The 27,468-nt window shown below is 38.5% G+C and overlaps 1 protein-coding gene across 12 annotated transcripts in view; it reads right to left on the bottom strand.

Moving 5' to 3' along the window:
- The window catches only part of RXFP1 (relaxin family peptide receptor 1), a 131,302-nt gene that overhangs the window by 73,979 nt on the left and 29,855 nt on the right, over positions 1 to 27,468 (bottom strand). For 9 of the 12 annotated variants that reach the window (XM_001144181.8, XM_009448472.5, XM_063809968.1 and 6 more), the window contains exon 2: positions 6,632 to 6,769. In XM_001144181.8, coding sequence (XP_001144181.4) covers positions 6,632 to 6,769 — 138 coding nt within the window. Of the gene's footprint in view, positions 1 to 6,607; positions 6,770 to 27,468 lie in introns of those variants that run through there. The other 3 variants (XM_063809973.1, XM_063809972.1, XM_063809971.1) reach the window with 1 other exon arrangement.

Raw genomic sequence — 27,468 nt, 5'->3', positions numbered from 1 at the left:
TAAATACAAAAATTAGCTGGGGGCGGTGGCATGCGCCTGTAGTTCCTGTACTCAGGAGGCTGAGGCAGGAGAATTGCTTGAACCCGGTAGGCAGAGGTTGCAGTGAGCCGAGATCGTGCTACTGCACTCCAGCCTGGGCTACAGAGTGAGACTCTGTCTCAAAACAAAAAAACAAGAACAAGAGAAGTTTGTTCTCTCACAGTTCTGGAGGCCAGACGTCTGCAACCAAGGTGTCAGCGGGGCCACAGCTTCTCAGAAGGTTTAGGGGGAGAATCTTTCCTTGCCTCTTTCAGCTTCTGATGGCTCCTGGTGTTCCTTGGCTTGTGGCAGCATCGCTCCAGTCTCTGCCTCTGTCTTCACACAGCCCTCTTCTCTCCAGCATCTCTGTATGCCATTTCCTGTCTCTTGCGAGGACACTGTCATTGGATCTAGGGCCCACCCTGATCTAGTATGATGTCACTCTTTACCTGCATTATATTTGCAAAGACCCTATTTCCAAATAAGGTCACATTATTTGCACGTTAATTTTTGGCAGATACTAACACACTACACGACCCAAAATGTATTAGAAGAGGTTTTCCATTTCCCCTATGGGTTATAGAATTGGTAATATGTAAACAGACTGACAAAGGCCTTTATCCTTTTCCTGTAGACAAGGCTGCTAAAGTGCTAAAGAACAAGAGTACAGTAGAGAGGCACCAGAACGCCAGTCTTCCCAGTATAGTAATTCAACCTGTCTCTCAGATAAGGTTGGGTTAGTGTAACCATGAGGGGGAGCCCTTATTTAGCACAGCCTTCTGTTTATAACACAGAAGGAATGCTAGAGCAAATTCTAATCTAGAAACGCAAAGAGCTTCTTTTAAATACAAATCTAGAGGAAGTGAACTAATTTAACAGCATCTGAGAATTTGATGCTCCTTTAACATTTTTACTACTGAGCTTGCACTCATTTGAAAATGAACACAGATGATTCCTAAAGAAGAATCCTCAACTTTTTGTTATCAGGTTCCTTTGTTATTTACCCAGATGTATTCTCTCAGGTATCATAGTTCTAGCTGAAAAACTGAAAGGTCCCTCCTTTTGGGTTTGTCATTGTCACATCAAACACTGCTCTGATGACTTAAAAAATTTTTTTTGGTCCTTATGCTGTTTGATTGTGTCTGTGACAGTTCTGAGTAGAGATGAAGAATGGGTTAGTGACACATGGCAAAAAAACAAATGGAATTATATGGGAATGATATAAAATTGCATAACTCAGGAAACATCTATACATTTCTATACTGAAGTTCACCAGTAAGGATCAAAGTTATTATAAAAATAGTGTATATTTTTTTGATATATGTATGTCTGTATACATGTAAATTCCATATTGTGTAAATGTTTTAGAAAAAAGGATTCATATGAATTCAACTGAAAAATTTTAAATCTATTGATTTTGCTTGCATTGTGTTCACAAAAAATCTTCACTGAGTTAATGTCAATGTTCTTTGTGCTGAAATATTTTATTTTTTATACTTAATAAAGTGTTTAATTACAGGGAAATTAATTATTTGTGGGTTTTCTGAGAAAACTGGGACCTTAATATGTACTAAATAAGAGTACTTGTTTAAAGTGCCTGCGATAACACAAAAGTGACAGTTCTTTCTAAATATAATTAGTTCATGTATTAGTTCAAATATAGAGACTCAGTTTAATTCATTTGGTGTTTCATTTTTTTCAGCGATATCTCTAAATTTTATTTCTACAATTTCCATTTGACTTATTTTTCCATTTTAATAATTATTATTAGTGTCAAGGTTTAAATAGCTTGACAGAATAAGGGAGAGGTTTTTGGAGTTTAAGATATACCTTAAAAGGTCTGATTAAGAAAAAACCCTTTTATTAAAAGAAGGTATTTTATTTGACAATATACTATTAAGTTGTAAGTTATTACTCTAAAAGTGATTTTTAATTATGGGGTTTTCTTATATTTGTATGTTAAGATATTGTATTTTACATAACGGAAAATATGCATAAGGTTTACATATTCTGAAAAGAAGCAACTTTCTGACTTAATTTAATTAGTATTAAACAGAATTTACATATGGATGTTTTAAAAATGAACAGCCAATCAGGTGCGGTGGGCTCACGCCTGTAATCCCAGCACTTTAGGAGGCCGAGGCTGGTGGATCATGAGGTCAGGAGATTGAGACCATCCTGGCTAACATGGTGAAACCCCATCAATACTAAAAATGCAAAAAATTAGCTGAGCATGGTAACACACACCTGTAGCTCCAGCTCTTGGGAGGCTGAGGCAGGAGAATCACTTGAATCCTGGAGGCAGAGGTTGCAGTGAGCTGAGATCATGCCACTGCACTCCAGCCTGGGTGACAGAATGAGACTCTGTCTCAAAAGAGAAAAAGAAGAAAGAAGAAGAAGAAGAAGAAGAAGAAGAAGAAGAAGAAGAAGAAGAAAAAAAGAACAGCCTTGGGAGCATAAATGATCCAGATACGATAAAATGAAGGAAAAAACCACTCAGTTTGCAAGGGAAATTAAAGCAATTAGAGACAAACAGAAATAACTGCATCTCATAATTTTTCCATCACCTGGACTCTAAAGATGGTGATGAAATTCTGCCATCCTTCCTGGAAAGTTCCAGTCTATTTTTGCATGGACAGCAGCAGCTTGCCAACTGGGCATCTTTGAGGTTTTGAACGGAATTAATTTTTTTTTTTCTATTTCTAGATGACTGCCACTACTAGCATACCGGTTTTCCTAGAGGAGCTAAAAATTGTAGATAATAGATAATAATGGAGTTTGTGAGCAAGTTAGAATGCTTGTGTACCATATTGAAAACTTGATTCTAATGTATCTCTGCTGTTGCTACCATTTTGCATGCATTCCTGATTTTCTGCTCATTGGGTTTAGGTTCGTGGTTCTCAAAACTTAGTGTGTATTAGAATGACACGAGGCTCGTATTAAAACAGAGCTTTTGATTCAATAGGTCTGGGATGGAGCCTGATAATTTGCATTTCTTTTTTTAAATTTTTATATAAATATTTTAAAATAATTATTTTTTCTTTTTTAAAAAATATTGAGACAGGTTTTTGCCATGTTGCCTAGGCTGATCTCCAACTCCTGGACTCAAGCAATCCTCCCACTTTGGCCTCTCAAAGTGCTGGGATTACAGGTGTGAGTCACTGGGCCTGGCCAAAATGTGTATTTCTAACAACTTCTTGGGTAATGTTGATGAATTTGGTCTCAGGACTACTTTTGGAGATCCAGTGGTCTAGGTGAATTTCAAGAAAGTTATGTGATTCTGGCATAAGAAGATCAGTAACAAATTGAAATAGTTATTTTTTACATAGACATGTCTTTATAAGAGTGAATTATGATCTTTCCCAGATATCCAAAACTGGACTTGAGAGGTTTCAAACGTTGGCAATGGTGAATTAAGGACACAGACAAGGTCCCAGGCATCATGGCATAGCTGATCCACAGATGACTGCAGGTGCTTGAGAAAATCCAGCTGAGACCAGAACTGCCTAGCTGATCTCAGTGGAGTATCCAAAATTGCTGACCCCAAGAATCATAAGCTAAATAAATGGTTACGTTTTAGGCCACTATGTTTGTAATATAATTACAGCTAACTGATAACACTAGGTAACATTTATTGAGTGCTAATTTCATGTCCTATTGTCTTAGGTCAAGTTACTATAACTAAGTATCATAGATTGGGTGGCTTAAACATAAACATTTATTTTTCATAGTTCTGGAGACTGGGAGGTCCAAGATCAAGGTGCTGGTGGAGTCATGTCTAGTGATGGCCCACTTTCTGGTTCACAGACAGCAGTCTTCTTCCTGTTTCCTTACATGGTGGAGAGATGAAGCAAGCTCCCTTAGGACTCATAAGGATGCTAATCCACTCTTATGACCTCACGTATTCCTAATTACATCCCCCAAATCCCACCTCCAAATCCTATCACACTGGGGGATAGGGCTTCAACATATAAACTTTATGGGGGACACAAGCATTCAGTCCATAGCACCTGTACTCTGCTAAGCATCTCGGATACATTATCTCATGGAATCCTGTTAACAACCCATGAACATGGATACTCTTATTATTCCTGTTTTATAGAAAAGAAAACAAGCCATTTTTTGCCTCCCTTTATAGCTAGAGTTTAACTCTGATTTCTAAACTTCTCTCTGAAACCCCAATGCCCTATTGCCTCTGTCTAAACGTGCTTTTTGGTGAATCCTGAGAAACTTGCATGATTTTAAGGATTATTACTGTAAGGATTGCTACTTTTGCTACTTGGCCTCTTTAAACTTAGCACTAAAGCTAGAGTTCCCAAGCTTTTTTTCCACTGAGAAGCTACATTTGCTAGTAAATTTGCTACTCCCACCACGTTCCTTTCCTGCTTCCAGCTGCCATTTTAATTGGAGTGAAGTTTTCCTGTTGCTCTGTCTAGAACTCTCTATTTGAACTGCCAGCAGGTCGACGGGGAACTGACTAGCAGTGGGCAAAACACTGTTTCATCTAATTAAAAAATTATGTAATATTAATTTATTTTAACAAGATGTTGTTTTTTTTAAATAAATGAAAACGTATTTATAGCCATCCAAATCAAACACAATTGCAGCTTAAGCTCACTAGTTTAGATAGTGTGGTTATACTTGAGTTACTGCCATCACATAGAAATAGTGTTTCAAACTAAGAAGTGGCAAAAATAAAATCAGATCGAATTATAAAAATTTAAAAGTTTATTATCATACAGTAAGAGAAAGTACAGCTCAATATCAGGGAGATTTCAGCCCAGGCAGTAAGAAAGCTCAGAGGCATATATTATAGGATTGCTCATAAAGTGAAAATGAGGAAGTTCTTCAACCTTTTCCATGACTGGTTATTACAACGGGGTTTCCGGGTGATAGCGGATTGGTTAAAAGTGATTTACCTTATACCACTTTAGAAAGACAATTTAAGTTTTGTTTGTGATTATCAGAGGCATTTACAAGAAACAACCTAAGTTTCAGTTACATTCAAGAAATAAGCTCAGTTAAGGTCTGCTTGTGTGACCTAGCTGATTTTTTTCAGGTAGGAGGATTTTCAAGCCAGGTGTTCATCTTATTTTATGTTAACGGAAACTTAATTCCTTCAAGGTCGTTTCTTAAAAAGCCTGAAATACTTGGGGGAGTGATCACAGCAAGATCTCATTAGCATATATTATTTATGTGACACTTTGCATAATAACATTGTTATGCATCTTTTAGTCCTCCCAAAATAGTACCTTATTTCTTGACAGGTGAGAAATCTTACTACTTTACATTATTAACCGAAGTTTATTTTCCCAGTGACTCAGATCCAAACAATTCAGGTTCTAACTTTGTATTTTTAAGGCTTCAGAAGTTTGAACAAAATTCTAACTGAAAGCTATTTTCCCATATTCAAATTGGCCAGAAGCCCTACTTACTGGCTTTATAAATCCAGAGGTATGGTTGTTGGTTAAGTAGGAAGTAAGTTGTATTTACATATTGTTTGTTTTGTCTCTTTTAGAATGACTCACTTTTCATCCCAAAAGATAAGAAAGGGCAACAGCATCCAACACTTGGACAGCACCTCCTAGATATCCAGTACTCTTCTAATTCTGTACCCTTAATCTTCCTGAATTCTTAGAGTATAGGCACAATTACCATGCCCTTTTATAAAATGAGGAAACTTGAGGTACAGAGAGGCTAGGAAATGTTCTCAAGCTTACATAATTAGTTATCGTTATACCCAGGTTCAAACTTGGGCAGTCTGGCTCCAGAGCCCGTATTCTCAATTTCAACCGCATTCTGCCTCTAACACCTTACTTGGGCAGGTTTGTTGGGTTAAAACAGGGGTGTCCAGTCTTTGGGCTTCCCTGGACCACATTGGAAGAAGAGTTGTCTTGGGCCACACATAAAATACACTTACATTAATGATAGCTGATGAGCTTTAAAAAAAATCACAAAAAAATCTAATGCTTTCAAAAACCTTATGAATTTGTGTTGGGCTGCGTTCAAAGCCATCCCAGGCCGCATGCAGCCTGCAGGCTGCGGGTTGGACAATCTTGGTTAAAACTTACTCTGTGAGCAACCACCACTTGCCTGGAATATTGGCTGTGATACCATTACATGGAAACGAGTGGATATTAAGGGCGGGCACGGTGGCTCATGCCTGTAATCCCAGCACTATGGGAGGAAGAGGTGGGTGGATCACGAGGTTAGGAGATTGAGACCATCCTGGCTAACACGGTGAAACCCTGTCTTTACTAAAAATACAAAAAATTAGCCGGGCGTGATGGTGGACACCTGTAGTCCCAGCTACTCGGGAGGCTGAGGCAGGAGAATCACTTGAACCCAGGAGGCAGAGGTTGCAGTGAGCCGAGATCGCGCCACTGCACTCCAGACTGGCAACAGAGCGAGACTCCGTCTCAAAAAAAAACAAAAACAAGAAAAGAAAAGAGTGGATATTTTAAGCTACTGAAATAAGTGTAAGATTTCCTTAAGCAACATATGTTTTGTATTTCAATTTAGTTTTGTCTTTTTGTTGAGAGAAGTCTCAGCGACTTCACCTTCAGTCCTTTCTGCTCCTTTCTCTCACCGTGACTGCAGGGGCTTCACTCACCACAGTTGTCCTCATCGGCCTGATTCCCGCAGTCGTCCACACCGTTACAGTGCAGGAGCTGAGGCAAGCACTTTGTGATGTTCCCACAGGGGAAATAGCCAAGGGAGCACTTGACATCCTGTCCACCCCCATGAGAAACTGAGGAAAAGGGGAGAAGACACAAAGTTTGAAGGCGGTTAATACAAAGGCATGGCAAAGAGCAGTTTCTCCCTGATATTTTATAATAATTTGTCTTTCTCATCATGGTTTCTACATACAACCCTGATGCCAGTTATTTTCTAGGAACCTTCACCTCTTAGGATGTTCTTTCCATGATTCCAGAAGATGCCAACATTTTCCTCTTTGCCTTTGTTCATGCTGTTTCCCACCCGGAGTGCCTCTCCATTCCTCTCTTCTATGAAACGTCTGCCCATACTTCACAGTTCAATCCAATTACCCTCTTCTACAAACAATTTTCAGCCAATAATTTTAAAAACAGGAATTTGTTGTATTCTTACTATGGGCTAAGAATCAAGGCTGGTCTGGTATTGAAACGACTTCATTGTCTGTGGAAAACCTGTGGTTCATTGTCTCACCCTGAGATGATTAAGTACACGGACACACACGTGGAGTAGGTTAAGGAGAGGAAAGTTTAATAGACAAAAAAGAAGAGAGAGAAAGTTTCCTCATGATGAGAAAGCCGGTGGCCCAAGAGAGGGTTTCCAGGTTTTGGGGCAGAACACGATTGATTTTGTACAGAGGCTTGAGGAGGCGGTGATTGATTTACATAGAGCCCAGGCGATTGGTTTCACCAGGTGTGTCATTTACATAGCCTGCAAAAAGACCTAAAAGACTGGCCCTCCCACCCTAATCTTTTATTATGCAAATGTGGCTTCTACTTGGCTGTCACCCTGACACCTACACACGTGGCTTTACCTGGCCAGTGCTGTGATACACACATACATGGTGATAAGGAAAAGGGAGCGGGAATTGCCACATTGAATGTATCTGGCTTCCAGGTACAGCTGCTGACATTTACATACGAAAGCTTCCAGCCTGCATATCTGTGCTTGCAGCTTGACTTTTCAGGCTGCTTTCTGTTAGAAAAGAAATGGTTTGGGGCTGCTTTTTATTAAAGGAAAATTCCACCGAGGACTCTTTTACCATTTCTTTTTTTTTTTTTTTTTGAGACAGAGTTTCACTCTTGTCGCCCAGGCTGGAGTGCCACGGCACAATCTTGGCTCACTGCAACCTCCGCCTCCCAGGTTCAAGCGATTCTTCTGCCTCAGCCTCCTGAGTAGCTGAGATTACAGGCATGCACCACCACGCCTAATTTTATATTTTTAGTAGAGAGGAGGTTTTACCATGTTGGTCAGGCTGGTCTTGAACTCCTGACCTCAGGTGATCCGCCATCTCGGCCTCCCAAAGTGCTGGGATTACAAGTGTGAGCCACCGCGCCCAGCCTTTTACCCTTTCTAACTGCCTAAAATAATTTCTTAATAACTCCTGTATTAGTATTAGAGAAAGAAGAAGACATAGAGGATAACAGGAAAGCAGGTGCCATGTGATCATTTCTATATTGGATAGTTGCTAAGTGTAAGGCCCTGTGCAAGATTTTATGCATGCATCATTGAATGAAACAGAGTTCCTGCCCTAGGGGAGGTTACCATCTCCCAGGGAGGATACACTGAACAAGTTAATAAATATTTACAATTTATGGAGAGGTCCAAAAAGAAAGAAAACAGGTGATGTAATGGAAAATAACTGTGTGCTGGTGCTTTGTACAAGGGGTAGTTAGAGGGAGGCCTCTGTAAAATGGTGCCATTTAAGCTGAGATCTGGAGGAAGAAAAGGAAATCACCCATGAGAGTAGGGGAGGTAGGAGTGGGGAAGTGGTGGTAGTTAAAGTGGTGAGGAAGAGGCTTCAGGCTGAGGATTATGGAACTCTGGGAAGGTTGTGGTGATGGAGCCCAGTGAGCAGGGACAAGTGACATGAGCTGAGGTTGATGAGGTAGAGAAGTATCCTTGGGCAAAGGGAAGAAGTTTGGGTTTTATTTAAAATGCAAAGGGGAATCAACGAAGAATTTGAAGCCAAGGGGCCACTAAGGAAAGAGGTATGTTTTGGTCATATAATTCTGGCTACTGGGATGGAGTGCCATTGGGTAGGAGACTTGAGGGGAGGGTAGGAGGGAAAGCTGGGCTGCTGATTAGGAAACTTGCAGTGCTCCAGGTAATAGACAAATGAGGCTTAGTCTAGAATGGCGCCAGTGGAGAGGAGAGAAGTGAACATATTTGACATGTAATTTAGGGGTAGAATGGAAATGGACAGAATGTTCTGAACTGGCTTGACCAGCTGGAAGCATGGCAGTGCCACCACTGAGACTCTCTGGGGGAACGGTAGGGTGCAAGAATAAAGATAGCTCATTTGCCTTCATTTCCATCCTTACCCAAGAGCTTCACCATGTGAGTTTTCTAACTCAGCTCAACACTTTCTCACTCACTTCAACACTTTCAAACTCCATCTTCAATCCAGAAGTCCCATTCTGGTTTTTTATAGCTATTAGGTTCACAGCAAAATAGAGCAAAAGGTACAGAGAGTGCCCATATAGTCCCGGCCTCCTCCACCAACAACACTCTCCCCAGTCCAGAGTGGTGCATTTGTTGCAGTTGATGAACCTACACTGACACATCATTGTCAGTCAAAGTCCGCAGTTTACATTGGAGTTCACTCTTGATGTTATACATTCTATGGGTTTGGACAAATGTATAATGACACGTATCCACCATTATAGTATAATACAGAGTAGTTTCACTGCCCTAAAAGTCCTCTGGTAACCACTGAACTTTTTACTATCTCCTTTTACAGTTCTTCTTTTTCCAGAATGTTATGTCATTGGAATCATGCAGTATGTAGCCTTTTCAAACTGGCTTCTCACACGTACTAATATATATTTATCCACTCACTTACTGAAAAACATCTTGGTTGCTTCTAAGTTTTGGCAATTACGAATAAGCTGCTATAAACACCTGTGTGCAGGTTTTTGTGTCGGCCACATATTAACTATAACACTTTAAAATCTGAGATTCATATAATTTCAAAGATATCTGTAGACTCCCAGTAGAGTTATGCTCCCATTATCCTTATCAAGTTTGTAAATCTTTGGAACTTTCTAAAATACTTATAATTATGAAGAAATAAGAACAGAATAGTTTGAATAATCATTAAAAGCTTATTATGTAAAAATGTATTTGGGGTCAATGATCAAAGCATGAAAAAATAAAAGTGACTACTTCCTTTGTGAAGTATAGCACGACTTCTTAATAACAGGGCAATTAACATTCTCATAGAGAAGCAATCCATGTATGACAGGCTTTTGACTGTACGTAGTCATTTCAGAGCACATAGTTTGATGAAGAACATAGTCAAATCTATATAATAATGACCTGTGCTACAAATAATGTTCTCACTTGTGAAATTATTCAAAATTAATCTTTTTCAACCAATTGTTTAAAACAAAGTCAAATAAAGGCCATCACTGGCAGAACATCACGTATTTCAGAGATCTCCAGCATACAAATAAATAAACCAATCTGTGTTGAGACTAAGTTTTTATATCTTTACTAATTTTTTAAGAACACTTTAAACACCAAGATTTTAAGAGAAATTCTTTGATGAATTAGCCTCCAGCTACAGCTACTTTGAAGATGTTTTAACTGGCCATACCTGCCTGTGGTTTTCATGCAGCTCTTTTGCATATTCTTCTCCACATAATTTCTTTTCTGAATATTGTCTTTTTATGCCCTGTCTTTAAAATTTATATTTAGTGGCAGATATAGCTCCTCAATGATTGTATTGGGTCCGGAATTGGTGGGTTCTTGGTCTCACTGACTTCGACAATGAAGCTGCAGACCCTCGCGTTGAGTGTTAACAGTTCTTAAACGCGGCGAGTCTGGAGTTTGTTCCTTCTGATGTTCGGATTTGTTGGGAGTTTCTTCCTTCTGGTGGATTCATGGTCTCACTGGCTCAGAAGTGAAGCTGAAGGCCTTTGCGGTGAGTGTTACAGCTCATAAAGGCAGTGTTTCCAGAGTTGTTCATTCCTCCCAGTGGGTTCGTGGTCTTGATGGCTTCAAGAGTGAAGCTTTAGACCTTCGAGGTGAGTGTTACATCTCATAAAGGCAGTGTGAACCCAAAGCGTGAGCAGCTGCAAGATTTATTGCAACCAGCAAAACAACAAAGCTGCCACAAGATGGGAGGGAACCCGAGCGGGTTGCCGCTGCTGACTTGGGCAGCCTGCTTTTATTCTCTTATCTGGCCCCACCCACATCCTGCTGATTGGTCCGTTTTACAGAGAGCCGATTGGTCTGTTTTACAGAGAGCTGATTGGTCCGTTTTGACAGGGTGCTGATTGGTGTGTTTACAATCCCTGAGCTAGACACAAAAGTTCTCCACATCCCCACTAGATTGGCTAGATACAGAGTATCAATTGGTGTATTTACCAACCCTGAGCTAGACACAGAGTGCTGATTTGTGCATTCACAAACCTTGAGCTAGATACAGAGTGCCGATTGGTGTATTCACAATCCCTTAGCTAGACATAAAGGTTCTCCAAGTCCCCACCAGATTAACTAGATATGGAGTGCTGATTGGTGCATTCACAAACCCTGAGCTAGACACAGGGTGGTGATTAGTGTGTTTACAAACCTTGAGCTAGATACAGAGTGCTGATTGGTGTATTTACAATCCCTTAGCTAGACATAAAGATTCTCCAAGTGCCCACCAGACTCAGGAGCCCAGCTGGCTCCACTCAGTGGATCCCTCACAGGGGCCGCAGGTGGAGCTGCCTGCCAGTCCCGGCCGTGCGCCCACACTCCTCAACCCTAGGGCAGTCAATGGGACTGGGCGCCCTGGAGCAGGGGGCCGCGGTCGTCGGGGAGGCTCCGGCTGTGCAGGAGCCCAAGGCGGGGTGAGAGGGAGGCTCAGGCATGGCAGGCTGCAGGAGCCCAAGGCGGGGTGAGAGGGAGGCTCAGGCATGGCAGGCTGCAGGTCCCAAGCCCTGCCACGCGGGGAGACAGCTAAGGCCCCGCGAGAAATCCAGCACAGCAGCTGCTGGCCCAGGTGGTAAGCCCCTCACTGCCCCTGACCGGCGGGCTGGCCGGCCACTCCGAGTGCTGGCCGCCGAGCCCATGCCCACCCGGAACTGGCGCTGGCCTGCAAGCGCTGCACGCAGCCCTGGTTCCTGCCTGCACCTCTCCCTCCACACCTCCCCGCAAGCTGAGGGAGCCGGCTCAGGCCTTGGCCAGCCCAGAAAGGGGCTCCCACAGTGCAGCGGCGGGCTGAAGGACTCCTCAAGCCCGGCCAGAATGGGCGCCAAGGCGAGGAGGTGCCGAGAGCGAGCGAGGGCTGCAAGGGCTGCCAGCATGCTGTCACCTCTCGGTATCATGAAATTAGTTCTACATTTTCATAACATTATGATTCAACAGCTATATCAGGAATCTTAAATATTTTAAAGTGATATTTTAAAAGTAACTTTTGGGCCGGGTGTGGTGGCTTATGCCTGTAATCCCAGCACTTTGGGAGGTTGAGGTGGGCAGATATCTGAGGTCAGGAGTTGGAGATCAGCCTGGCCAACGTGGTGAAACCTCATCTCTACTAAAAATGCAAAAGGTTAGCCGGGTGTGATGGCGGGCGCCTGTAATCCCAGCTACTAGGGAGGCTGAGGCAGGAGAATCACTTGAACCCTGAAGGTGGAGGTTGCAGTGAGCCGAGATTGCACCACTGCACTCCAGCCTCGGCAACAAGAGTGAAACTGTCTCAAAAAAAAAAATAATAATAACTTTAAAATTTTGAGATAATCTCACACTGAGAAGTTGCAAGTATTGGATAAAGAATATTTCCCCACCACCCCACCATTTGAAAGTAAGTTTTTGACCTGATGCTCTAGCACCCTTAAATACTTTAGTATTTCCTACAAACAAGAATATTTTCCTATGTAAATAGAACCATTAAAATCAGGAATTTAACATGGAGTTGTTACTACCACTTAAACCTCAGAACCCATTAAAGTTTATATATTGTCCCGGCAAAATGTCCTTTGTAGTAAAAGGATCTGGTTTGGAATCGCTCCTTGCATTTAATTGTCACATTTCTTTAGCCTCTTTTCATTTTCATGGCCTTGACACTTGAAAAATGCAAGTCAATTATTTTGTAGAATGTTCCTGATTTTGGGTTGTCTGATGTCCATCATAATTAGATTCAGGTTATGCATCTTTGGCATAAAATTCACACAAGTGATGTTCATTTCAACCTGTCAGGTAGTACAAGATGTTAATTTTTTCCATTAGTGGTTTCACCCAAATTCCTTTGTAATTAATACACATTTTGTAGAGGGGTACTTTGAAACTACAAAAGTCCCTTTCCTCATCAAAGTGTTAATTTATTCATTTACTTATTTCTATCAGGTAGACTTATGGCTTCCTATTTTGTTCAATGGGTTACAATCTGTTGATTATTATTATGTATTCTGATGTGCAAGTTGTCTCAAATTGGACCAGTAGGAACTCTTTTAACCTAGCTTTGGTGTCTTTGTAATATTTATGCATCATTTTTTGAGCACTCTTCGTTGCTTTCTGGCACTACAAGATGTTTCAGGATCATCTTGCATTTTCCCTGCTATAGCCCTGTAACCAGCCATTTCTCTAAGGAGCTCTGGGTCCTCTCTGGGTAGAATGGTATTTAGAAGCCAAGATGTAGACACAAGGTAAGCTCACTGATAGTGGAGTATCACTGCCACCAGGTCTCTCAGTGGACAGACTAGGAAATATATGTATGGTTATTCATACATACACACATTTCCATCTGTATTAATTTCTCTGTATATTTCTAATACTGAAAACTATGAGTTCATCTCCAGTTCTTATCCAACACTACAGGCTCAGTCTAATTTTCTCCCTTTACATATCTGTTACTCCCTTTCCTGACAGTGAGAGAAGCTTGCTTTCTATTAACTTAATATATTTATTATCTTGACAGATCCTCTTTCCTGCATGGATGCTCTCCTCGCCTTACTCAGTGCAGACTCTCACTTACATGAGCACTCTCCCCACCCTGTTTAGGACCAGGCACCAACCCCCTCTAAGGATGCCCTTCTCACCCCAGTGGAACTCCGAAATTCTTCTCTGGACCACTACTCTGTCACACTCAACACAGAAAAATACCTCATTCTGATCCACCAAATGGCTTTAGAACTCAATTGTTTAGGAACAGAAGTAGAAAGGCAAGGGGCCAGTAAGTGATGTTTATAGGGAAACGTTGGGAAAGTAAAAAACAAAAAGCATTTCCTTTTTAGCATGGAACCATATCTTTCAGAACAGCAATAATTCACAGTGCAATAACACAAATCAATAGAAAAAATGATATTGAGTCCCTCTGGAAAAGTATGCCCAAAGAGTTACAGAAGTAATAGTTCCTAGAAGAGCAAGTAAACATGCTCTCGTTGTGCAACCCAGCTATCCATCTGCCCTGAATGCTGTTTTAGTCCTGAACCAGCCTAAATATTTCAGTGGTTCACAATTTTTTTAAGTGGTTGACAATTTTGAGAGGGTGAGAGACAACAGAGTTTATATGTCAGTACAAATTATCTTAACTATCCTCTTTAGACTGACAGTTGTCATGGAGTCTCTCTGGCTTGGAGGATGAAAGGGATTCAGCTTTTCCAGCACTGAGTTTCCAGCCTCCCTGGCTGCCACTGTTCTCAAGGTTTGGATCTGCCCTCAGCTCCTGTATCTTTTATTTATTTCTCATGCAGAGTAATTTAATCTTCTTCCAAATATTTGTATAACCATAGGTACGTGCTTAGATCTGCTTATAAGACAGTAGGGATTGTATATAACAATTTAAAAATGTCCCCCACCCCTGTACCCTGGTAGCTTTTCCAAAATATCTCTACATGTGGAACTGTCAGGATATGGGGTAAAATATGAAAACATATTGTTATGGGAATGTGAACGATCACCAGTTGCATTGAATAGGGTCCTTCAGGTATGGCTGGAATGCCAACTTTTGAATAGTTTAGTGTTGGAATTGTCATATTTATGACTCCTAAAGGCTGTAAATTGGGTAGCCCAATAACAAAATTTCTAAGATCAGACCTTACATTAAGTTTTTTTAAAGTAATTGTGCTTTTATAATGTTATAACAGTATATAATTATGTTTTATATATACATATGTTATATATTATAACATTTATATATAACATGTTATACATTATATATTATGTAATGTTATATATAATATGTTATATAATATATAACATTATATAATATAATATATAACATTATACAATATAATGTTATAACATTATAATGTTATAATGGCTACAATGTCACTAGGTGATAGGAATTTTTTGGCTCCATTGTAATCTTATGGGATCACTGTCATATACAGGGTCTGTTCCATTGCTAACTGAAATGTTTTATGAGTATATGTTACAACTCTGTAAGTTGTAGAATACTTATAGTAACGCAAATGATTTATTGTTGATAGAAATGCAGATTATATGTGACAGATAGATGCAGATTGTGAGATACATTGATTATTGCCCCATAGATTATTGGTCTCTTTTGCATGTGTTAATCAGATTTATTTCAGTATTCCTGTTGGGGTGTGTGTGTGTGTGTGTGTGTGCATTGAATTCTCCTTTGAATTATTTGTAACATCTTACTGGTTCCCTCATTAGTAAATGAATTAAAGTCTTTGAGGTCTTTGAGACATTTTTATTTTATATTTATATGAATATCATGATTTTACCTCATTTTCCTTCTCCTTTCACTTCTACTTCTTTTTAAATTATCTTTTAACAGGTGTGGGGACCCACTCAGAACCCCAGAGTTGGTACAAAGATTATTTTAAGGTGAAGACATTTGAGAATCAACAGATGCCAGATGCAGAAAGAAGCTTTCTCAGAGTTTCCCTTATCTGACTAAAATCTGAAACTTCTGGGAAATAATCCTTCCCTAAATTCCCTCTTTTGGGTGAGTCTACTCCCAGGAAAGAGACTGACAGTAAACCTGTCATAAATCCCTTCCCTGGGGAAATTCATATCCTTAAAGGATGGATAGGCTACATGCGCCTGCATAAAGAAACATCATCACAAACTTTGTCTCCTGTTTTTTCTTTTAAAAATCCCTTTGTCCTTCCTAAAGAAATGATTTTCTTCCCATGGAAGGCTTTTCTTCCTCTCCCTTTCCCCTACTTAGGAATATTAGCCTCTAACTTTAACTGTTTGGCAAGCTAGCTATTACTTTAGTTAGCTGCCATATGCATACAAATCAACCTCTTGTTGGTTTAATTTGCAGGTTCCCAGTCCTTGAGCATAAGGGCAAAGAAAAAGTGTTTCCTCTGGGAAACTTGAACACAGGGGATGTGTACTTTAAGATCAACTGCCCCGGATGGGTGTGCACTCGGGGTTCCTTTAACAAAAGCTTCAGGTGGAATCATCCCAGTTATAGGAAACTCAAGATATATATCCTGGTAAAAAAAATTGTTGGCTCAAAAGTAACCTCAGCTTGTTTGAGATGAAACTCTTGTTGATCTGTTATGATAAAATTCTCCCCTTAATAAATATGTGTATTTTAAACTGTGATAAATTTTAGAATATAGAGACAATAAAATTAATCAAATGTATAGTGTTGGCATTATATTTTAATGTGAGAATAATCCGTGCTTATTGGGGGGTTGGAGTGTTTTTTATGATTAAGAGAATTAGGCAATTAAGGAATAACAGATGAACCTACTAATTTCAACTTAAAACAGGTAATTAAGTTCAAACTTGTGATTTTACGTTGTAAGAGAATTTAAGTGTATAAGCAGCACTGGACTATTTAAGGTAACTTGACATTTACTATATTTAAAATACGTTTTATTGGATTTTCTAAAGTTTTTAAGCATGCATTTAAAATACAGGTTGAGGCCGGGTGCAGTGGCTCACACCTGTAATCCCAGCACTTTGGGAGGCCGATGTGGGCAGATCACTTGAGGTCAGGAGTTCTAGACCAGCCTGGCCAACATGGTGAAACCCTGTCCCTACTAATAATGCAAAAATTAGCCGAGCATGGTAGCACACGCCTGTAATCCTGGCTACTCAGGAGACTGATGCACAAGAATCACTTGAACCCAGGAGGTGGAGGTTGCAGTGAGACGAGATCACACCACTGCACTCCAGCCTGGGTGACAGAGTGAGACTCTGTCTCAAAAAAAGAAAAAAAAAAAAAAGAAAAAAAATACAGATTGTGTATTTCTTATTCAAAATGCTTGGAAACATATGAGTTTTAGATTTCAGATTTTTTCAGATTTTGGAATATTTGCAAATGCATTCTCAGATATTTTGGAAAATGAAATCCAAATCTAAACACAAAATTTATTTGTTTCATATATACTTTATACACATGGCCTGATAGTAAGTTTATACAATATTAAAATGATTTTATGCATGAAACAGTTTTGACTGCATTTTGGCTGCAACCAATTACATTAGGTCAGGTGTGGAATTTTCCACTGTGGCATCTTGTCAGTGCTCAAGAAGTTTCAGAGTTTGAAACATTTCGGATTTCAAAATTTCAGATTAGGGATAATCCACTTGTATTTCAAATAAAATTAATCATTACATTTAAGATGCTGTTTAAAACAGTTCATTATTCTTTGTCTTGAATGAGACTGGTTAAGTTCAATTTTTTCAACTTGAGTTAAACATTTATAAACTAAAAAGTGAAGGAGATTGGTTTTATTTTACAAGATTTATAAGTAGAAAATAGGTTTGTAAATTGAAGTTAAAGGCTGAAGGGAAACATGGTTTTTGAATTTGTTACTATAATAAACGCATTATTAATTTTAAACCCAAGTATAATAAACACTGTTCGTTTGTTGATTCAACAGTGATTCCCAAAACTCTTCTCTCTTGCTGCCCTTCCGTTAAAGAAGTTGGAAAGCAAAATACTTTCTTCCCCAGCTGGCCGGCTTCTTGGTGTCTAAGGGGCACAGTTCCGACCAGTGAGACGTGGGCAGACATCTGCTGAGGAAGTCCTGGAGGTGCTAGCTTTCTTGACACAAGAGATGGATGGGGCTGTTGTCTTCCACTTTCTTTCTGCCTTGAACATGATGGGATGATCGTGTGAAACTGCAGCAACAGTTTTGCATCTATGAGGCAACACACGTGCTGGCAAGACCAAGGAAACCCACAGATACCTACAAAATGCCAACCCGGGAATCATCAGGCTACTCAGACTCCTCTTTAGGTGAGAAAAATAAACGCTTCTTTGTTTAGGCCATGCCGGGTCAGGTTTTCTTTTGTTGCAAGAAAGTGAATTCCTAACTGATACATCGAGAAACTCCGAAGTGTCCTTTCTGCAGAGTCATTCCAGACATGAAAAAGCTCATGTTGGCAATTTACTTGAAAGGGTGATTGAAGGAGTAAGTGAAAGACTGATGGGGCTTATAGGGACAGCAATAGAAGGAGTCCATGCTATCTGAGCCTCAGGTTGTGAACTGCCATACAAATGCCTTCAGGCTTGGTGGGATGAGTGGTCCCTGTTGGGCTGATTGGGAAAAAAATCATCCCTGAGCTATCAAATCTTTCTCTGGGACTCAGTCTACTGGAAGCCCCAAGAGAAATGTCTGGGAAGTAAAAAGATGGCTTATGGTGTGGAGATATTGTTGGGACTGATATGTAGACAATACTTTATGTGATGTGCTCAGTGTAATAGGATGGTCTCAGGCAGCCTGCCAGCTTCATTACCTGCAGCTACCTGGGTTAGTCACATCCATGCAGCTGAAGGAGAAAAAGCCAGAGGAAAGCTTTCCATCCTTTTTCTTCCTGCAGACATTATGTAAACTTTCCTGGAATAGGAGAATAGAAGTTGTCTTTACTCTTTGGGAAAGAAGTCCTTACTGAGTAAAATAACTTGTAAACATTTTATAACTTGGTGTTACATGAATGTATATTCATAGTTCTGATGTTTCTCTGACCTAAGGTTAAATAGTTTGATTTCACCTATCAAGCTTATGGAAATTCACTAATATCAGTGCAACAGTCAGAAGTACTTAACAGAAAAATTATTGTAGAATTGTGTAAAGATACCAATTTGCCATTGAAAAGACAACTGCAGTTCTATGAAGAATTTCTACCTTCCTAGTTTGCATGATACCATCTTGTGCTTCACATTAAAGTAGAAAAAAGTGGCTTTTTTGTCGTAAATACATCAACCATAAAATTATAATTCACGGCTGATTGTCTTAATGTTGGATACGTAATAGGTATATGAAAAAAATTTTTAAACCACATCTATTCCTGGTATAGGGAAAAAAATCTCAGTATTGGGAATCAATGCAGCGGGGCAGGGGGGTCTAGCCTTCATTTGTCACCTTTCTAGATCTGTGACCTTCAGTAAATTTTTTGAGCTTAAGTTTCATCATCTGGAAAATAAGTGGTAACATTCATCTAATGGTATTAAACATGGTTGAATAAAATTAGGGTTTCAGGAAGGTACATCAGTTTTTGCAAGTCTTTGACTAGAATTTTATTTTTATTTTTTTGGAGAAAGGGTCTTGCTGTTGCCCAGGCTGGAGTGCAGTGGCATGATCATAGCTCACTGCAGCCTCTAACTCCTGGCCTTAAGCAATCCTCCTGCCTTGTTCTCCCAAAGTGCTGGGACTACAGGCCCTAGCCACTGTGCCCACCCACAATTTTATTTTTCAAAATACATTTCAAACTAAAAATATGATAGTAAAGGCACATATAACTTTGTTAAATATGTAAAAATTTTAACACAGTGTAAGTGGTCAACATTTTAACTTATGCAACCAGATTAACCTTTTTTTGTAAACACAGATCTTGAATAAGCATCTTTCCAGCTTTGTTTAAATGAAGAGTGAGATTTCAAAATCTGTTGAGGCTAATATTACGACAGCTGTCACTTAAAATTTTTGTGTTCATATTTGGTTGTATTGTTGATTGATTCTATAATAAATATATTATTTGAATGTATTGAGTAGTTTTAAAAATACTGATCACTTAGCTTGCTTCTTCAATTACACTCTTTCATGTCTACAGCTTTTCTGTACCCAAAAGCTATTTTTTCTATACATGACCAGCAGCAGCCTCGTTTAGAATTTATATCAATTCAGGATTTCTCAGGCCTTCAAAATCTATGTTAAGTTTTGATTATCAAATGTATTTTATACAACTTCCCTAAGGTTTTGATATATTTCTCATAGGGGTGAATATATACCTTGCTTAAGACTATATATCTTTTGTGGCTCCCCACCAACCAAGAACATTTGGTTCAGCTTTATTTTTTTGTAGTTATTAAGGAAAGAATGAGGAATGGTTTTCCCAAACATATATTTATATTAAAATATTGAATATGCTATGCCAAACCACATGTGCCCTACTCTACCCATTGCTCAATTCCAATAGGCTACTCTCTACTGAGAATCTCTGTTTAGATGACTGTGTGTTGTTTGGCTATGAATAAGGAAGGCTCAATGATTTGCTGATATGAAGTTTAATTAGAGGAAGCAACTACCTGCCACTGTTTCTGTGTTCCTCCCGGCTGTGTGTGCATTTGCAAATCTATGCACCAAGCATTAGAGCACACAGAATGAGGACACCAATGAGGAAGGTGATGGCTTCATTTGAATAATTTTTCCTGCTTATTTAAAAAGTAAACTTATTTACTCCTAAAGGTGAGAACAAGTTCCTTCTCAGATCAAGAACAAACAGGTGAGATAGAAAAGTTTAACAAAATGGTATGTAATGCAGGTATTAGTAGGCTTACCTTGTAGGAAAAATGTGTGGCTTAGTAGATATATTTCTCAAGATGTTTTGAAGGCTTTCTGATCAAATCAATGAAGTATTTAATATATCTGAATATATCTATGCACTAGGAGTTTCTAAGGCACTGGGAGCAGGACATTAATAATTTTAACAGAGATCGAGTAGCAAAAGAAACTCAGAATGGAATTGAAACACCTACTGGAGCTCCAGTGAAGCAGTGGAGTCAGTGAAGGTGACTCCATGACAATGATGAGGCATTTGGCTCTTTTAGCATGGATTAACTTAACACTTAATGTGGATATAAATGCATCTCGCTTTTAGTGATACTTAAAATTAGACTTTTTTTGAATTACAGTTTTTAATTTGAATATTCTCATCTCGTGTAAAAACCATTCATAGGTTGGGCGCAGTGGCTTACGCCTGTAAGCCCAGCTTTGGGAGTCTGAGGCTGGAGGATTCCTTGGAGCCCAGGAATTTGAGGCTGCAGTGAACTCTGATGGTCACAACTGCACTACTGCCCTCCAGCCTAGGTGACAGAGGAGACCCCGCCTCCAAACAAACAAACACACTCATACTTAAAGGAATTTATCAATTAATTAAAAAATTTTCTAACTGAAAAACTACTCCAACTTAGGTGACAGAAGAGACTCTGTCTCTAAACAAACAAACAAACTGATACTTTAAGGAATTTATCAATTAAAAAAATTTCCTAACTGCAAAACTACTCCAACACATACAAACCTAAATTATTAGTTAAAAATTTGAGAGCAACTTGGAAACATGCTTAAACATTTAAATCCCAACAGCAGAAATATTGAAAAATTATTTACTTTAAAAATTGATACATACATATTGTAATTATACATATTTTAAGGATACAATTTGATTTTTCCATATATATCTATGTTATACAATGATTCAATTAGGGTAGTTAGTGTATCCATCATCTCATGTATTTATCATTTCTTTGTGGTGAGAACATTCAAAAGCCTCTCTTCTGGCTATTTCATAATGTATAATAATTTACTGTTAACCATAGTCACTCTACTGTGTAATAGAACACTATAATTTATTCCTTCTATGTAATTGTAACTTTGTATCCTTTGACCAACTTCTCCCCATCCTTCTCTCTGCTCTGGTCACCACTGTTCTACTCTGTATCTATGATATTATGGTATCACCTTTTTAAAATATTTCACATATGAATGCAATCATGCAGAATTTGTCTTTCTGTGTCTGGCTTATTTTACTTATCATAATGTCCACTAGGTTCATCCATGTTGTCACAAATGATAAGATTTAATTCTTTTTTATGGCTGAATATATGTGTGGCTGAACTATATATCTTTATATACATATACCACATTTTCTTTTATCCATTATTCTGTTGTCTGAGACTTAGGTTGATTCCTCACCCTGGTTATTGCAAATGGTGCTGCAGTAAATATAAGAGTGCAGATATCTCTTCAACATACTGATTTTATTTCCTTTGAATATATACCCAGGAGTAGGATTGCTGGATCATATGGTAGTTTCATTTTTAATGTTTTGAGGAATCTCCATAGTTTTCCATAATGGCTGTACTAATTTCCTACCAGCAGTGTGTAAGGGCTCCCATTTCTCCACATCCTCGCCAATACTAGTTTTCTTCTGGTTTTTTGATAATAGCCATTCTAACTGGAGTGAGATGATATCTCATTGTGGTTTGATTTGCATTTCCCTGATAATTAGTGATGTTGAGTATTTTTTCATATATCTGTTGGCCATTTGTAGGTCTTTCTTTGAGAAACATCCATTAAGGTCTTTTGTCCATTTTTCAATTTTTTTTTTTTTTTGCTGTTAAGTTTCTTATGTATTTTGGATATCAACTCCTTGTCAGATGTACAGTTTGCAAATATTTTCTCCCTTTCTGTAGGTTGTCTTTTCACTCTGTTAATAGTTTCCTTTGCTGTGCAAAAACTTTTCAGTTTGATATAATCCATTTGTCTATTTTTGCTTTTGTTGCCTGTATTTAAGAGGTGTTATTTAAAAAATCTTTGCCAAGCCCAATGTGGTGAAGTATTCCCCTTATGTTTTCTTCTAGTAGTTTCATAGTTTTGCATCTTACATTTAAGTCTTGAATTCATTTTGAGTTGGTTTTTGTATATTGCAAGAGGGAGGGGTGTAATCTCATTCTTCTACATGTGGATATTTTATTTTCCCAGAACCATTTATTGAAAAGACTGTATTTTCTCCAATGTGTGGTCTTGGCACCTTTGTCAAAACTCAGAAATATTTGAAATGAAGCATTTAAATCTTCTTTTCCTTCTGGAAATCCTTTGAAATTAGGTAGATGGAAAAATAGAGGAACAGTCACGTATGCCAATTGCCAAGTGAGACACAAGTATTGAGTGGATATCAGTGGAATCTTTTTTCTAAGAATGAATCATTCTCCTATGACCATAAAATTGTGTGCATTGTATGCATTTCGTGGGGTCTGTGTGAGTGGTGCACAGAGAAGGAAAAAATGCTGTAACCTGTGTGCGGCTATTGCACCTTTCTCTTTGACATTATTTGGGTCCCAATGTAATTCAAAGACCAAAGCCAGAGAGCAAGTACAGTGAAATATTTTTATAATGTGCTTTTGAGTAAATTGCACCCTTTTCATACAGTAAGGTGACTATGCTACGGCTGGTTATCATTTTTGGGAGGAAACATAATTTGACCTGAGTTATATTCAAATCATGAATTCCTGTCTCAGAACTAAAACCTTAAGCGTTTCAATACACATTTCTTGGGAACTAAGTTCTTAGTGACTTATTGGAGTGGAATAAACTAAGTTTTTTACTCTCTTACAGATTTTTGACAGAAATGCAAAAATACTTACAATTTGTATCTAGGGAACTCATGTAAACAATAACTCAGTAAAATTATAACCCCCATTCTGTAACAACATTAAATGTTAATATGGAAAATTTTAATATCATTGCTCTGAAATCAATGCAGTCACTGCATTAAAGGTAGTTTTGTTTACTTAAATTTAAAATAAAGTAAGAGTGTAATTGATAAATTAATTAAAATATTTTCTGCCAAGCATCAGATTTACTTTATTTTTTTAAAATATTGTGTTTATTTAAGCTTTACAACATGATATTATGAGATACATATAGCCAGTGACATGGTTACAATAGCGGAGCAGATTAAAATATCTATCATTTCTACTTAAAATGTTTATAATGTTTCCGCACAGCTATGACTTTTTCAAGCACTAAGAGTTTAATTATACTCTATGACTTATTTCCAGCATTTGAAATCCTTTTACGATCCATGAAAAATATTCAATACACCTATTTTTTTTTTTTACATCATTGCCCCCAGTCTCAAAAGTGTGTAAATAATTTGCTAAAATGTCTGGTTAGGAAGTAAAATTAAACAACAAAACACAAAAGAAAACAAAAAAGGAAACCACACACAAACACAAACTTTCCCTATATTCGATTATTATTATTATTATTTTTTGAGACAGAATCTCGCTCTGTTGCTCAGGCTGGAGTGCAGTGGTGTGATCTCGGCTCACTGCAACTTCCACCTCCTGGGTTCAAGTGATTCTCCTGCCTCAGCCTCCCGAGTAGCTGGGATTACAGGTGCGCACCACCAGGCTCAGCTAATTTTTGTGTTTTTAATAGAGACAGGATTTCACCATGTTGCCCAGGCTGATCTTGAACTCCTGGACTCAAGGGATCCACCCACCTTAGCCTCCCAAAGTGCTGGGATTATAGGCATGAGGGACTGTGCCCAGCCTGATTCATTTATGTTTAACAATAATTTTTATCTTCAATCAGGTCTATCAATAATGATTTCAGATATCCAGAAACAAATTAAACAAAAATATAATTATAAATAGAGGATTTAAAAATAAATTATATGGTGCAATTACAGAACTACAAATTTGTAGCACAGGTATATCCAGTTAAACAATTTGAAAAAATGAAGTAGATCTATATCCACTGATATAATAAGTTGTTCAAGGCATATCATTAAGTTACAAAGTATGTTGAAGAATATATAGTTTGCTTTTATTTGTATAAGATAAAAGACATATATGCTTGTGTTTATAACATTATGGTATGTTAACATGAAACTGCTAGCAGTGGTCGTCTTTGGGAATTTGGACCAAAAATGGCAGAAGAAAGTGGGGATTTTACTTTTCAGTTTATATACTTAGGAAAAATTTGACTTGCTTTTAAAAAGTGAGTATTCTTTTAATAATAAAAAAACTCTGATGTTATTTACAGATAATTCAAGAGTGTAAAAATATGGTTTCTTAGCTATAGAGAAAAAATCATTGAATTGTAATATTAGTTTTCTCTAGATATTTTGTAACAAGGTGGGACTAAGCTAGTGGTTCTTAATTGGGGATTATTTTGGACCCAGGGGACATTTGGCAATGTTTGGAGACATTTTTGATTGTCACAATTTGGGGGTTGCTACTGGCATCTAGTAGGTAGAGTCCAAGGATGCTGCTAAGAATTCTTCAATGCACAGGGCAGTTCCCCCAAACAAAGATTTATCTGTCCAAAAATGTCAGCGGTGCCCAGGATGAAAAATCCCGAACAAAGCATTGGTGAATAATCAGTAGGAAACCATTCAATGCCATTTTTCAGGCTTAGAAAGCGATATCCCAAAGTATGGCACTTTAGCATGCTGAGTACTTTGAACTGGAGGACATTAGAAGGGGCTCAGAAGTAAAGTCTCTCTCTGGCCTTCTCCTGCCCTTTTTTCTCCTGTTCCACTTCTTCCCCCAAGGCAAGCCATAGAAACTAGAATCCCTTTCCCCCTAAATCAGTCATAAAACCTAGAAATATGACTCTAACCTTCCCCTGCCTTTCTGTGTAAGAGCTAGCCATAAAGAAATCCTCTGACCTAACTTGTCTGAAAGTAGATAATAAGACATTCCAGAAGGTGGCCTACCCCGTACCTGCACAAATCCCCACAGTGCATCTCTCCATGGGTCACCCTCCTGTCTCTGCTTCCTTGCTGTTGTTATGGATGAGCTGTCTTTGCCTCTGTCCCGTATCAGTCCTTCACCTGAGCTTCCAGTTCCATCCCCTCTCTCCTACTCAGGACACATTTTAGCAATTCTCCATTTCTCTCTTAAGCATCATCAATGTTTACCTCTTTTCTGGCTTAGCCCCTGAAAACATGCTGTTGTGTATCCCTTCTTAAAACAGGACAAAATAAAACAAAAATATTTTATTGATTCAATTATCAATTATCCACTTATATCGCCATTTCTTATCTCTCCTTTTTAACAAAACTTGTTAAAAAATTTCCGTACTGGTGTCTCTGATATTGTTATTTTTTAAGAGAAAGGATCTTGCTCTATTGTCCAGGCTGGAGTGCAGTGGCATGATCAGAGCTCACTGCAGCCTCAAACCCCTGGGCTCAGGTGATCCTCCCACCCCAGCCTCCCAAGCAGCTGGGACTTCAGCATCATTCCACCACTTATGGCTATTTTTTAATTTTTATTTTTGTAGAGGCAGGGTCTTGCTATGTTGTCTAGGCTGGTCTCAAACTCCTGCGTTCAAGTGATCCTCCTGCTTCAGCCTCCCAGTGTGCTGGGAATACAGATGTGAGCCATAGCACCTAGCCATCTGATATAATTTTTGTGTTTAGCTTTACTTTTGAAGTTTTGGAAATCTGTTGAACATAACATTAACCTCTAGTTGTAAACTGGGGTTCCCATATTGAACAATACGGTGATACCTGTAGGGCCCTTTGAGGGCATTTTTGTCCTAAAAATTTTATCACAGACTCTTGCCAACTTTTTATAGCTTTCATTACAATTTTCTACCAGCTGTCACTTCTACTATCATTAATTTGTCTGCCTCTGTAGTCTCACTATTCTAATTCCCATTTCTATTTTGTAACTTGAACCTGCTGTGGCCAAAAACACAGCTACTTGGACATATTACATTTCTATGTGAAAGTAAGCAAATAAGCTCTGAATGAGGGCCTAAAACAAGACGAGATGTTTTCCTTTTTTTTAATGCCTAGGTTTTGAAGAATCAAAGTTTTTGAGGGTCTAGGATAAGTAATTCTCAGATGAGTGAGAAGTCATAATCACGAGTTCACATTCAGTAAGCATTTATTGAATAAATGCACATATTTCCCAACACATAAAGTGGCTGAGGTTTCATATTTATACATTTCTAGCCATGGATTTTGTACTTATACATTTCTAGCATCTGTCTCAAATTATGACAAAACTCTTTTCTTGACTATCCAACTATCACATTTTATTCCTACTTACTGGTGTGGTAACAGTCAGTTTTATTGATTTATGCTGGTAGTGCAGCCAAGAAATAAAAATCCTAAATTAAGGGCAGTTGTATTTCTTCTTAACAGCATTTCCATTTCACACCTTATTTCCATTCCTACTGCCTCAACTGTGATTCTAATCTGTATTCACATCTAGATAACACATTTTTAATAACTTCCTTTGTGACACTTCAGCCTTATTGTCAAAGTGTCCCCAACTGGTCTCAATATACTTTTCTGTTTTTTGAGTGGGTCTTTATTTTTTAAAAATTTCTTTATATTTATTTATTTTTGTAACAAGGTCTCACTGTGTCACCCAGGCTGGAGTAACCAGTGGTGTGATCTCGGCTCACTGCAGCCTTGACCTCCTGGGCTCAAGCAATCCTCCTACCTCAGCCTCCTGAGTAGCTGGGACTACAGGCACATGCCACCACACCTGGATAAATTTTTATATTTTTTGTAGAGACAAGGTTTCACTATGTTGCCCAGGCTGGTCTCGAATTCCTGGGATCAAGCATACATTCACCTCGGCCTCTCAAAGTGCTGGGATTACAGGCATGAGCCACAGTGCCCAGCCTATATTTATTTATTTATTTTTAATTGAGAAATAAAAGTTGTACATATTTATGGTGTACAATGTGGTTTTTTGATATATGTATACATTGTGAAATGATTAAATCAAACCAATTAACATAATCATCATCTTATATGCTAGCATTTTTTTGTGGT

The sequence above is a fragment of the Pan troglodytes genome, chromosome 3 (assembly GCF_028858775.2).
Source record: "Pan troglodytes isolate AG18354 chromosome 3, NHGRI_mPanTro3-v2.0_pri, whole genome shotgun sequence".
Lineage (NCBI taxonomy): Eukaryota > Metazoa > Chordata > Mammalia > Primates > Hominidae > Pan > Pan troglodytes.
The sequence above is the reverse complement of the archived record's forward strand: the minus strand, read 5'-3'. Positions and strand labels throughout refer to the sequence as shown.